The 13,908-nt window shown below is 42.8% G+C and overlaps 1 protein-coding gene across 1 annotated transcript in view; it reads right to left on the bottom strand.

Annotated features, from left to right (window-relative positions):
• SEPTIN4 (septin 4) overlaps positions 1-4,468 on the bottom strand; it is a 35,570-nt gene extending 31,102 nt beyond the window's left edge. Inside the window, exon 1 of the mRNA XM_072138058.1 lies at positions 4,193-4,468. Coding sequence (XP_071994159.1) covers positions 4,193-4,195 — 3 coding nt within the window. The 5' untranslated portion in view covers positions 4,196-4,468. The remainder of the gene's footprint in view (positions 1-4,192) is intronic.
• Positions 4,469-13,908: the final 9,440 nt, after the last annotated feature.

The raw sequence follows: 13,908 nt of genomic DNA, 5'->3' as shown, positions 1-13,908 counted from the left end.
ACAATACAATATACAATAGTGTTGACAGAGGAGGGGTCAGGGGGCATCCGGTGATACATTTTTTAAAAGAATAGCTGTGAAAGCTGATTTTAAACCATTTGGGATGTCTGCAACAGAAACATGACCCTCTTGTCAAAGGAAATCTACCATCAAAATTAAGCGTGATAAACCAGGGACACACTAGATCCAGGCACCGTGGCTGATCTTCTTATGTTTGTTATCCATGGTCTCCTTCCTTCTATTATCAACTTTTAAAATGATGCTAATAAGCCAAAATGACTCCGGGGAGTGTTACCAGAGCACCTCGGTGCTCTAGCTTCACAGGTTGTTTCACTGTCTCCTCCTCCCCCCTGCTCCCTCAGCATTTCCCTCTACCTCTGCTTTCTGGTAGCTATTGTAGAAAGTCTAAATTTAAATATGTGTGGTGTAAAATGTAAAAATCACTTGATAATGAAGCATTAGAGGCAGGCAGAGGGTAAAGCAGGCTGTTCAATCTTAGGAGAGACTTTCCATTCAGATTTTTAATAAAAGCACACAAAATTTCTACATCAAATCCTATGAACATAAAACTTTTTTAAGTACCCATTCAAATATTGTTTTATTACAGTACCTATAAAAATCATCTCCCTCGTCATAATACATAGATGTTTATATTAAAGGGGACCTGTCATGTCGATTTGGTTAAGCATCCCAAATGTAATGTAATCCTATGTAGTATTTGTAAGCTATTGTATTGAAAAAACACACTTTATACTCCCCTAGTACCCTGCTCCCTGCGGTGGCTGCACGCTGCAGCAAGTGAACCCGACGTACACCCCCGGCTTCACTGCACAAACCCTAAACCACAGGACCTTTAGTTGGTTTAGGGTCCCAAATCTACCTCACAAGTCCTATTTTCAGGCCAAGATATGGGCATGTAGAGGGACGTTCCCCTACAGCAGGGCCGGATTAAGATTGGTGGGGGCCCCTGGGCGCAAAACCTGGTGGGGGCCCCTCTACAGAATATAGCCCAGACAGGGTACACATTTAGCATCCATAGAATAGGTAGGGTCCCCCCTTAGTCAGTAATCCATGTAAGACACGTTTCCCCCTTAGGCATCATGCACAAAAATGTAAATGGGTCCATGATCGCACAATTTGACATGTCTACAGCCCCCAGTAATATATAAATGTACATTCCACCGTAATTATTGTATACATTCCCCCAGTAATTAATAGATATACAGTCCCTTGTAATAATATATACATCCCCCAGCATTAGATATAAAGCCCCCAGTAATTAATAGATACAACCCAGAGTAATTCATAAACATACATCCCTCAGTAATTAATATATACAGTCCCCCAGTTATATATGCAGCCCCCAAGATATATATATATATATATATATATATATATATATAGTCTGCTGTTATTTATACAGCCCTCTGGTGATATAGAAAGCCCCCACAGTTATAATTACAGCCCCCCAGTTATACATACAGCCCCCCAATAGTATACAGCATCCCCCTATGAATATACAGCCCCCAGTTATACCTACAGCCCCCCGTAAATATAGAGACCCCCCAGTTATACATAAACCCCTAATAATATACAGCATGCCCCCCATGAATAAACAGCCCAAGTCATAAAAACAGTCCCCGAATGATATACAGTAGCCTCCCATGAATATACAGCCCCCCAATAATATACAGCAGCCCCCAATAAACAGCACCCCCCCCATGAATATACAGTAGCCTCCCATGAATATACAGTAGCCTCCCATGAATATACAGAAGCCTCCCACGAATATACAGCCCAGAAGTTATAAATACAGCGCCCCATAATTCATAACAAGTCCCCAGTAAAATAATAAATCTGTACTTACCTCCCGTTCCCACGATGCGCGGCGACCCCCTGCTCCTCTTTCGGGATGCCGCCAGTACATGTGTGTCTATGGCAGCTGCCATAAAACACAGCGCACGGGATATCTGCATCCTCCTGCAGGCGGCGCGGAGTGTGACGTCACACTCCGCGCCGCCCGCACAACAAAGCTGACATCCTGTCCTGCCATAGACACACATGTACTGGCTACCGCGCGTCAAGCGGTATAAATATCGGAGCACCGAGTGGGCAATTCCGGGCAATGGGACCGCCCGAATCGCCACACTTGGTGGGGGCCCATTTTAGTGGGTGAAGTGGTGGGGGCCCCGGGGCACTCGCCCCGTGCGCCCCCCCTTTAATCCGGCTCTGCCCTACAGAATTTAAAAGTGTCAACAAGTGACTTTTTCTGCTCATTTGCATAGAATTTGGTTGGTAATGTTTTTATATAGGTGAATGGATGAGATTTAATTTAATGAAGTGGGAACTCTTAAACATAGGGCGCTGGTAGTTTCAAAGTGTAAAACTTTTCTAGTTACTCATGGAAACTGTTTTATAAACAGCTTTGGGAAAATGAAAGCTGAGCTCTGATTGGTTGCCATGGGCAACTAGAACAGGTCTGCTCTAAGAGACTTATGATACTGTAAACATGCCCACAATATCAATGTTTCAGGATCCCTCAAATAGTATATAGAGAGTTTTATTGTCTCGTGGCTCATACAGTAAAGAATCACCATCCGTGATGATTGCTGAAATTAAAACTTCCACTGTGAATCAAATCAAATTGTAAAACAATAACAATATAGTAAAGAAATCAAGTAGTACATCACTACAGTAGTAGTAGTAGTAGGTACAGTTAAAAAGGAGACGTAGTGTACAGTGGCGTAACTAGGAGAGGCAGAGCCCCATAGCAGGCTTCGCCATGGGGCCCCCTTTCCCACTTTAAAATTTTACATATTTGTATACTCACAAATGCAAGTTACAATCACACATTTATACACTTATGCACAATCATATAGAGCATATACACACACATACAGTGACATATACAAACACACAGCATGTATACACACATACAGTATATGCAGACACCATGCACCATATACACAGATGCAGCATATATACATCACATATATGTTATATACATATTATGTTGTACAATATGCAGCATAATATGGATATAATGATGCACATCCTCCACTCTTTAGTGTGTCCGGTCGGGAGGCGGGGCCCCCTGACACTGTGGGCCCCATAGCGGTTCATATGGCTGCTACCACTGTAGTTACGCCCCTGGTAGTGCAACAGATCTGTCGCCAATGACACGATGGCTGCTAATCTTCAGCGAAACGTAGTATGTACTATAACAATATGTCATCCACATCCTGCAGGTGATAAACAACAGCATAAAATGACCCAGCAGGTCACTATGCAATACAAAGTGGGATTGCTGCTGCCAATATGTTGTTTACATGAATTCCATAACACAGTCTGCAGCTGCTGAAGAAGCTCTTTTAGAAGGTACATACTATATGTCATTAAGTGAGTCAGAGACTTTTCTAATGAGATTGAGCAGTGACTGCATTATTCTCTGTAGACTGTGAGTGTCAGATTCTGTTCTGCATTCTGGGAGAACAAGGTTTTCCAATGACAGTATAAGTGACAGTACAGGATGGTAAATGATTGCAGGATGGCAGGGACATGGCTAAGTGGCAGGGGGGAGTGCCAGGGGTGAAGGAAAGCCCAGCTACAACTGCAGAACGGGATCCCATACGTATATTCTTTCTATACAGATGGAAGTGAACCGTATCAATGACTGCAGTGTGATAGATGATGCAGGTTACGTTATCCAATTGTTCTGAATTATAGAAGTGACTGACAGCTCGGTGATGGAGATCCCTTATCATGTTAGCTAAATCCATGGTGCATACATATATGTATAGGGAATATACCCGCCATATAGTAAGCCCACTATATTATAATCCTGTTACTATTTTTAAAATTAACCTTTACTGCATAGATTCTACTTCACGTGAACCCAAATCTCTGCAGCATCTATAATGGGTACAAGCTAAAACTATATGAGTGTTCGGTATTCCATACGAGTACTAGTTCTGATAAAATCATACTGTCACTTTATCAATCACGGATAATAAAACACATAAACTCGGGCATTCCCTTGCACAGTGACCGTCAACCTCCACACAAACCCTCCCATAATCTGTCACCTCAATGCACACTAAATAGGCCTCATTATACATAATCCTGCCCGGATCTCATAATAATCTCCCCCTGTAGCTCTGGTAAGTGGAGAAATAAGAGACGGCGTCCTTACCATTTGCTGCAGTGTGAGGCTCCCCTCTCTCTTCTTCTGCCTGGAAGCCTCTGAATTGCTATATCACAGTACGTCACAGAGCCAAGTCTGTTATTCTACCCCCTGTGCCCTGATAGCTCTTTAGTGGGCATGATAGCGTATACCAGGCACCTTACACCGTACATCCTAGTACAAGATGAAGTGAGTTTTTGCTAGTCCCTCTGGCTGATTCTTCCCAGCATCCATGGAAGACCCTGCGTGTGTACACCTCTACTCGGACTGATAAGCTGGGGGCAGGGAGGGATACTCGCTCCTTAGATTGCTGAGTCTATTGCTTGGCTCCGGGTCACTACAGCTGCTAATTTCCACCTGGTTCTCTGTTTCATTCTGTTTCATTCTGTTTCTTTAATTTTATATTTTTTTAGTTCTCTGCCTATTTTTCTCTCCCAGGGTATTGCAGATCATGCAGGATAATAGTGTAAAAACACTGTAGATGATGTCACCTACACACTTGAATACTGGGGATCATTTACTAAGGGCCCGAATCACGGTTTTCTGGCGGGTTACCCAAATTTTTCCGATTTGCGCCAATTTTCCCTGAATTGCCCCGGGATTTTGGTGCACGTGATCAGATTGTGGCGTATTGGTGCCAGCATGCACGCGATGGTAATCGGGGGGGCGTGGGCGTACGAAAACCCGATGGATTCGGAAAAAACGCAGCATTTTTTTTAAAAAAGTGTCGCTTGACACGCACTTACCAGCACCCAGCGTAGGACGGTGAACTTCAGTGAACTCCGATGGACTTCAGCGCAGCATCAGGGAAACTACCTGGATCGCGAATGGACCGGGTAAATAAATCTACCCCACTAATGTATCAATTCCTCACAGTTTTCTAGATCTCTGCTTGTTGTCATTCCATTAGAAGATTAATTGTTCACTTCCTGTAGACAGAAATCTGTCCCTTGTCATGTGATGTCATACAGGTGCACCGCTCATTATAATTCTGGTGTGTAATAACAAGCCGTGCACCTGTGTGACATGACATAATCAGGGATATAAAAAACTGTATGCCTGTGTGACATGACATAACCAGGGATATAATGAGCCATGCATCTGTATGACATGAAATAACCAGGGGTATACTTAGCCTTGCACCTGTGTGACATGACATAACCAGGGATAGAACGAGCCATGCACCTGTGTGGCAACACACAACACAGGACCAGTTATATCCACAGGAAGTAAACAATGACGTTTCCTGTTGAATGACAGCAAGCAGAGATCTAGACCACAAGAAATTGAAACAAAAAAGTGAATTGGAAACTTTTCGTTATACATGCAATAATATTTATTTGCTTAAATGGGAAACCCCCTTTTAGAAAAAAAAAGACTCAAAGTCTTTCAAGCGAATACTTGATTTCCGCCAGGAAGTCATTCTGGAGCATCTATTCCACATTGTATTATTCCTCGATTCTCTATTTCTAGGTCATTTGTAATCTGGGGTCACCCCATTTCATATAGCCTGCTAGAATGAATAAATCAGTAGCAGCCTCACATTATTGGGTGCAAAAACTCCTGGTACCCTTTGGTTGGTACTAGGGCCATGAGGGGGTTAGCATTAGACTAGCGCTAGCTCTGAGCCCTGATCTTGGTAATGGGTGGCATCTATCAATGCCATTACTAAGGAGATAGGGAAGTATAAAAGATAAGTATTTTAAAAGATCACAACCCTTTTTCATGTATGTCAGGGTTGGGTAGGAGGTAATGTGACCCGATATACTGTTGCAGAGCCAGTCCTATCAGCAGGACTTCTCTGTCTTCTTCCACAGGTCTCAGTAACCTGGAGCATAGCCCTCTGCCTCATTATTGGCTGCAGTCTGTCCCAAAATCTTTCTAAATTCACAATTTGTCTCCAGAACCCAGTGTTTTTTATTTAAATAAGAAAGAAGTTATGTTACTTTAATAGCATAGGGCAGTGGTGGCGAACCTATGGCACGGGTGCCAAAGGCGGCACTCAGAGCCCTTTTTGTGGGCACCCAGGCTGTCGCCCCAGCACACCAGACAGGACCCAAAGAATCTTTCTGCAGTTCCAAGCAACTTAAAAGATTCTGCTTTCAGTCATATTTTGATACTGACTTTATTAATTGGGATTGTAGGAAGAGGGAGAATGAGTAGACAGGGCCGAATTATCTTTGGAGGAACTTTCTCTGGCCCATTGATTCTCTGTGTACAGAGGAAAACTGGAGAGGAGAGGGAAAATTTTCTATCTCTCTACTGTGTTGCTGTCCTCAGGAGACCAATATGATTGAAAGTTGAAGAACAGGGAGCAATAAGTTACTGCTTTAATTTTTGGTTAGCACCTCGCGATAAATAAGGGGGGTTTTGGGTTGCAGTTTGGGCACCTGGCCGCTAAAAGGTTCGCCATCACTGGCATAGGGCAATAAGGAAAGCCCTGTGATTGTGTAGTTGGTTCTGTCAACCTATACTGCACCTCACCAAAAAGCAGGATATGCCTTACTATAGACCCCGGCCTCCCTGTCTGAAAACTACTGTTCTGCAGGGAAATTGATCGCATACAGTGTTCTGATGTAACTATCAGGGTAGCAGGTATAGCAGATACTATGGGGCCCATAGCAGCTCTGCCACAGGGAGCAATTAGTGATAAAGGTGGCATGTAACATCATTCAACTCAAGTTTTATTGCAGAACTGTCTGCATCACTCATCCCTCAACTGCAACATTTATTTTATTATTTATACATTTTTATGTCTATTATCTTTGCACTGCAGTATTCTGCATTTTCCTGTGCTCTGATTTTTGCATATTTATTGTCCCTATTTTGTGAAATCACTGTGTCTATTATCCCTGTACTGTGACATCACTACGTCTATTATCCCTGTACTGTGACATCACTGTGTCTATTATCCCTGTACTGTGACATCACTACGTCTATTATCCCTGTACTGTGACATCACTGTGTCTATTATCCCTGTACTGTGACATCACTACGTCTATTATCCCTGTACTGTGACATCACTGTGTCTATTATCCCTGTACTGTGACATCACTGAGTGTATGATCTCTGTACTGTGACATCACTGTGTATTATCCCTGTACTGTGACATCAATGTGTGTGATTTACTTATACTGTAACATCACTGGGTATATTATCTCTGTACTTTGACAGCATTGTGTGTATTATCCCTGTACAGTGGCATCACTATATGTATAATCCCTGTACTGTGACATCACTGTGTATATTATGTATGTGCTGTGACATCACAGTGGGGCTTATTTACTAACAGCCTGCTGCCGCATTTTCGTTGGGTTTTCTGACGTTTTTGGGGATCGCGCAGGGATTGTGTCATACGCGATCGGAATTTGGCACATTGGCACAAATCGGGGGGTGGGCCGTTGGATGATCTGCGGGCTGATCGGACAATGCACGGGATTTAACATTTAAATTGTGTTGCAATACCAAGCACTTACATGCACCAGGAAGAAGAAGGTGAACTTCGGCGGACATCAGCGGGGAAGCGACAGATGCAGGAACTCGGGCGCACAATCTGCATGAATCACAGCAGATGTGGATTCCGGTGGACAACGCACCTTGGGGATCGCGCAGGGACCAGGTAAGTAAATGTGCCCCATAGTGTATTATCCTTGTATTGTGTCCTCACAGTGTGTATATCTCTGTACTGTGACATCACTGTATGTTGTCATGACTGTATGTTGTCACTGTATGGTGTCATGACTGTCGGTTTTATTCCTGTAATGTGACATCACTGTATACATTATTCCTCTACTATATAACTGTTTCCTGTACTATGACATCGTTGTTTATTATTCTTGTAGTGTGACATCACTGTATACATTATTCCTCTACTATATAACTGTTTCCTGTACTATGACATCGTTGTTTATTATTCTTGTAGTGTGACATCACTGTATACATTATTCCTCTACTATATAACTGTTTCCTGTACTATGACATAGTTGTTTATTATTCTTGTAGTGTGACATCACTGTGTGCATTATGTCTGTATTGTACATTGCCCGTGCGCACACACTAGCACATAATGGGCAGAGTCATAGTATGTACCCACGGGAAGCACACGTGCCGTCTGTGGGGAAGCCCAACAACAGAAACACAACAATATTAAATGACTTGACACAAGGTTTTCCAGAGACATAAGTTTCTGAGGCAAATGGGCTTCTTTAGTAGAAATGAAATTTTCTAACTTTTGTGAGTAATGAACTCATTTGATATTTCAGAGTTCATTAAGGAATCATAAAATATGCAAATCTACCGCACAGACTCCATAAATGTTATGTAAATTGTTCCTAAGAGAGAACACTGGGATCTTTCTTATTAAATGCAATATTCATTAGAGATGGATTTTTTTTGGAAAGTGTTACAAACCCTGCCATTTTGCTGACTCATGCCAGCATTATAGATCAAAAAGAGGGCTCATTAAAATGTACAAATACCTGAACGGGCAGAACAAGGATCTCTACCAAGATCTTTTTATACCTAGGCCTGGTTCTACCATTGCCATAAACAGGAGGCATCCTCTACACCTAGAGGAGAGGCGATTCTACCATCACCATAGACAGGGGCATCCTCTACACCTAGAGGAGAGGCAGTTCTACCATCACCATAGACAAGGACATCCTCTACACCTAGAGGAGAGGCAGTTCTACCATCACCATAGACAGGGGACATCCTCTACACCTAGAGGAGAGGCAGTTCTACCATCACCATAGACAGGGGCATCCTCTACACCTAGAGGAGAGGCAATTCTACCACCACCATAGACAAGGACATCCTCTACACCTAGAGGAGAGGCAGTTCTACCATCACCATAGACAAGGACATCCTCTACACCTAGAGGAGAGGCAGTTCTACCATCACCATAGACAGGAGGCATCCTCTACACCTAGAGGAGAGGCGATTCTACCATCACCATAGACAAGGACATCCTCTACACCTAGAGGAGAGGAGGTTCTACCATCACCATAGACAGGGCACATCCTCTACACCTAGAGGAGAGGAGGTTCTATCATCACCATAGACAGGGGACATCCTCTACACCTAGAGGAGAGGCAGTTCTACCATCACCATAGACAGGGGGCATCCTCTACACCTAGAGAAGAGGCGGTTCTACCATCACCATAGACAAGGACATCCTCTACACCTAGAGGAGAGGCAGTTCTACCATCACCATAGACAGGGGACATCCTCTACACCTAGAGGAGAGGCAGTTCTACCATCACCATAGACAGGGGACATCCTCTACACCTAGAGGAGAGGCAGTTCTACCATCACCATAGACAGGGGGCATCCTCTACACCTAGAGGAGAGGCGGTTCTACCATCACCATAGACAGGGAGCATCCTCTACACCTACAGGAGAGGAGGTTCTACCATCACCATAGACAGGGAGCATCCTCTACGCCTAGAGGAGAGGAGGTTCTACCATTACCATAGACAGGGGGCATCTTCTACACCTAGAGGAGAGGCGATTCTACCATCACCATAGACAAGGACATCCTCTACACCTAGAGGAGAGGAGGTTCTACCATCACCATAGACAGGGCACATCCTCTACACCTAGAGGAGAGGAGGTTCTACCATCACCATAGACAGGGGACATCCTCTACACCTAGAGGAGAGGTGGTTCTACCATCACCATAGACAGGGGGCATCCTCTACACCTAGAGAAGAGGCGGTTCTACCATCACCATAGACAAGGACATCCTCTACACCTAGAGGAGAGGCAGTTCTACCATCACCATAGACAGGGGACATCCTCTACACCTAGAGGAGAGGCAGTTCTACCATCACCATAGACAGGGGACATCCTCTACACCTAGAGGAGAGGCAGTTCTACCATCACCATAGACAGGGGGCATCCTCTACACCTAGAGGAGAGGCGGTTCTACCATCACCATAGACAGGGAGCATCCTCTACACCTACAGGAGAGGAGGTTCTACCATCACCATAGACAGGGAGCATCCTCTACGCCTAGAGGAGAGGAGGTTCTACCATCACCATAGACAGGGAGCATCCTCTACACCTAGAGGAGAGGCGGTTCTACCATCACCATAGACAGGGGGCATCCACTACACCTAGAGGAGAGGAGGTTCTACCATTACCATAGACAGGGGACATCCTCTACACCTAGAGGAGAGGCAGTTCTACCATAACCATAGACACTATTTTTTATCTTTACAGGATCAGTTTACCACGTTTAGTCTCCATTGATGAAACACTTCTGCACCTAACTCTTGATTTTTAGCACTTCACTTCAAAGAAGAAGCCATTGAGAGAGATCCAGTCTGATGTTTAAAGTGAACGTTGATGTCAACTCCCTCACTGCTGAGATTTCAACTTTATCTTCTATTTCTTCTTCTTTCAATATATATAAATTTTTTACATCTATACACAAATTAATATATCTTACCTCCCATTCTGTGCATCCCCTTTTTCTCCTCGCTAAAACCAGATATCTTGGAATACAACTTGACATACACCGATACCTGAGTTATAGTCAGTGCTCACATTAATGCTACTATACATTTCCCAAAATTGTTTCGTACTAATTTGCATTATGCAGGCTCAAATATCTGTCAGTCCCTGTGAGATCAAATATCTGTCAGCCCCCTTTTTTAATAGAATCTATCGAGTATATGCTGGAATATACATAATCCATCTAGTCTTGGGTGAATCATATCTATGCATACTTCATTTATGTTTGTGACCCACGTTCAACTGATCTCTTATGTATTTGATATTTGTAACTGTCTGATTATGATAATTGTTAAGATTATGTTATTTAAATCGTATAATTTTCGTTCTTGTGCTTAATGTTTGCTCTGATGGGATTGAGGCTGGCTCAATTTCTCCTCCTCCCCCCTCCCTTCCTCCCCCCCCCCTTCTTTCCCTCCCCTGTTTACCTAATATGCGCTTGCGAATAATACATAAATTCTTCTTCACTGTCAGGCTCTTGTTGCCCTTAAGGCTAATTAACCACTATTTTCTAATGTACTATTATCTATTGTTTGAGATATTACTTATGCATAGAAGTGCTATTGATATTGAATAAGAACTGTCTATATATAAGATTCAATATTAACTGTCACCTAATCTAATTTATTCTAAATAGATCACTTATTAGTTATTGCACCGTTAATGATTAAATGTATAATATTATTATTCATGTTACTACATATGTTCTGATATCCAAGTACTTATTTTCTAATGGAGTCTATGATCTCCATGAAGATACCTTTCTAATTGAAACATTACCTGATATTATACCACTACGATGCTGGAACGCATCGGAACTGCCTCAATGTACTTTACTTCCTTGAATCTGACACGCACCCAATGCATCATGGGTATGACGTACTTCCGGTTCGGACCGGAAGTCTGCGCATCGCGCCCTGCCAGCCGCGTCCCATCAGAGCAAAACGCAGGTATTTAAGGTGGTGGATGTATCCTTACACTGTATCACCTGATGAAGCCCGTATAGCGGGCGATACGCGTGGGGCTTTTCTACCTCCTCTCCCCCAGGACTCAAACTATCGGTAATATTATTCTACAACATTTTCTTGATTTATGCACTTTATCTATCTATTTGCTCACTTGCACTTTAGTTACTAATTGACCTGACATCACATTTTTACACTTTAGCTACCGTGCAGCACTTTATGTAATCTGATATATTTTTATATAAACAGATCTGTATAATCATGTAATATCTGTTTGTTGTAAAATCATGAATTTTGGTGATACTTGTTTACATACCTGGGGGTCCTGAGTTTTAACCCATCCTTAGGGTATTTTAAGTGGTTTTATTATTTATTTTGTAATTGAATAAAATTTACATTTCTTGCAAATTACATCTGTCTTTTTTCTATAAAGTGTAGTTATTAAATTACAGATGTAGCAAAAAATACTTTTGCCTCATACCCCATTTTTTTAGTAACCATAGACAGGGGACATCCTCTACACCTAGAGGAGAGGCAGTTCTACCATCACCATAGACAGGGGACATCCTCTACACCTAGAGGAGAGGCAGTTCTACCATCACCATAGACAGGGGACTGCTCTACACCTACAGGAGCGGAGGTTCTACCAGGATTCTACCAGGGGCATCCTCTACACCTAGAGGAGAGGAGGTTCTACCATCACCATAGACAGGGGACATCCTCTACACCTAGAGGAGAGGTGATTCTACCATCACCATAGACAGGGGACTGCTCTACACCTACAGGAGCGGAGGTTCTACCAGGATTCTACCAGGGGCATCCTCTACACCTAGAGGAGAGGAGGTTCTACCATCACCATAGACAGGGGGCATCCTCTACACCTAGGGGAGAGGAGGTTCTACCATCACCAAAGACAAAGATTCTTTACTGTGAGAGCAGTGAGACTGTGGAACTCTCTGCCGCAGGAGGTTGTTATGGCCGACTCTATGTACATGTTCAAGAGAGGCCTGGATGACTTTCTGGAGAGAAAAAATATCACGGGTTATGGGTAAAAAACATTAGATTAAAAGGTTGGACTTTATGGACCCATATATACTATGATCAGCTACTGTGCTGCTTGTACATTGAATGGATAAATACAATATTATCATTAGTTAGATGAATGACATTGGAATCCCCTTTGTTCTCAAGGAACATCAATTTATATTCTAGTTGATGAACCCCTTTTTCCTGCTAAGAACACACCTGGTTGAGATATACAAAAGCTTACAGACTATTGGGCATATATATCATTTGTTTTCTTTTGCAACTTTTTCAAGTTGGCTGAAGTCGGCATACTTTAGCAGTGCAATGGATCTTTCTAACTTTGCTGTTGTGATACATGACTTTTTGGGGGGATTTTTTGTGACTTTTTAGGCACATTTATGGAACTCTGCATGTGGTCAGTTATACTTCTCTTTGCACCTAAAAAGGCAAAACAAAGAAAACATCTGCCTTGGAAAGATGCATTTAGGAACACTGCAACAGATATACCAACCGGCTAACTTCTAAAGACCCTGGCACAGTTGGAAAAATGCATCCCAAAAAAATTCTAAAAAAGAAGAGAAAAACTATTTAAAATAGATACATGTCCCCTAATGTGTAGTATAGACAAGCAGGCGTCTGTAGGAGGGCCTTCTAGAGGTGGTGTTGTGCCCGGTACCCAATAGAACCTCGCCATAGATTCGTCTCCAGTTATGGTCACTAGGGATAACTCTGTTTGCTCTGGTGCCATTGTAGCTAGCAGCTCAACCTACCGCTCTCTTTAGTGACCTGCAGTCAGGATACTACAGTGAAAAGATGAAGCAGTTTGGAGTTATTGCCATGTGGAACACAAAGTTGTAATGGTATGATCTCCTGGCACTTTTTAGAAAGTTTTATAAACACATAGGGGAGATGTATCAATCTGTCTATGCCAGAAACCTAGAGTAATGTGCACCTGAAATGCAGTGTGCAACATTTACTGAAGGTTTTAGACCATTTTGAGGCAGTTTTTTGACACGTCTGAAAAAGGGTGAGTCCTCAGTAATTAGGGGGTATTACGGACAGGAAATTGCCTATGCACCAGAAAATTTAATATTACTGGGGCACATTTACTTACAAAGTCACTAGAGTTCACTAAAAGCGCAATGTCCATCTACAATGCTGCATGCAGCGATTCACTATGATTTTGAGCCAGAAATCATGAATCTGTCGCTTCCT

Source organism: Engystomops pustulosus, chromosome 2 (genome assembly GCF_040894005.1).
Source record: "Engystomops pustulosus chromosome 2, aEngPut4.maternal, whole genome shotgun sequence".
NCBI lineage: Eukaryota > Metazoa > Chordata > Amphibia > Anura > Leptodactylidae > Engystomops > Engystomops pustulosus.
Note: the sequence above shows the minus strand (reverse complement) of the source record. Positions and strands in the feature narration are given on the sequence as shown.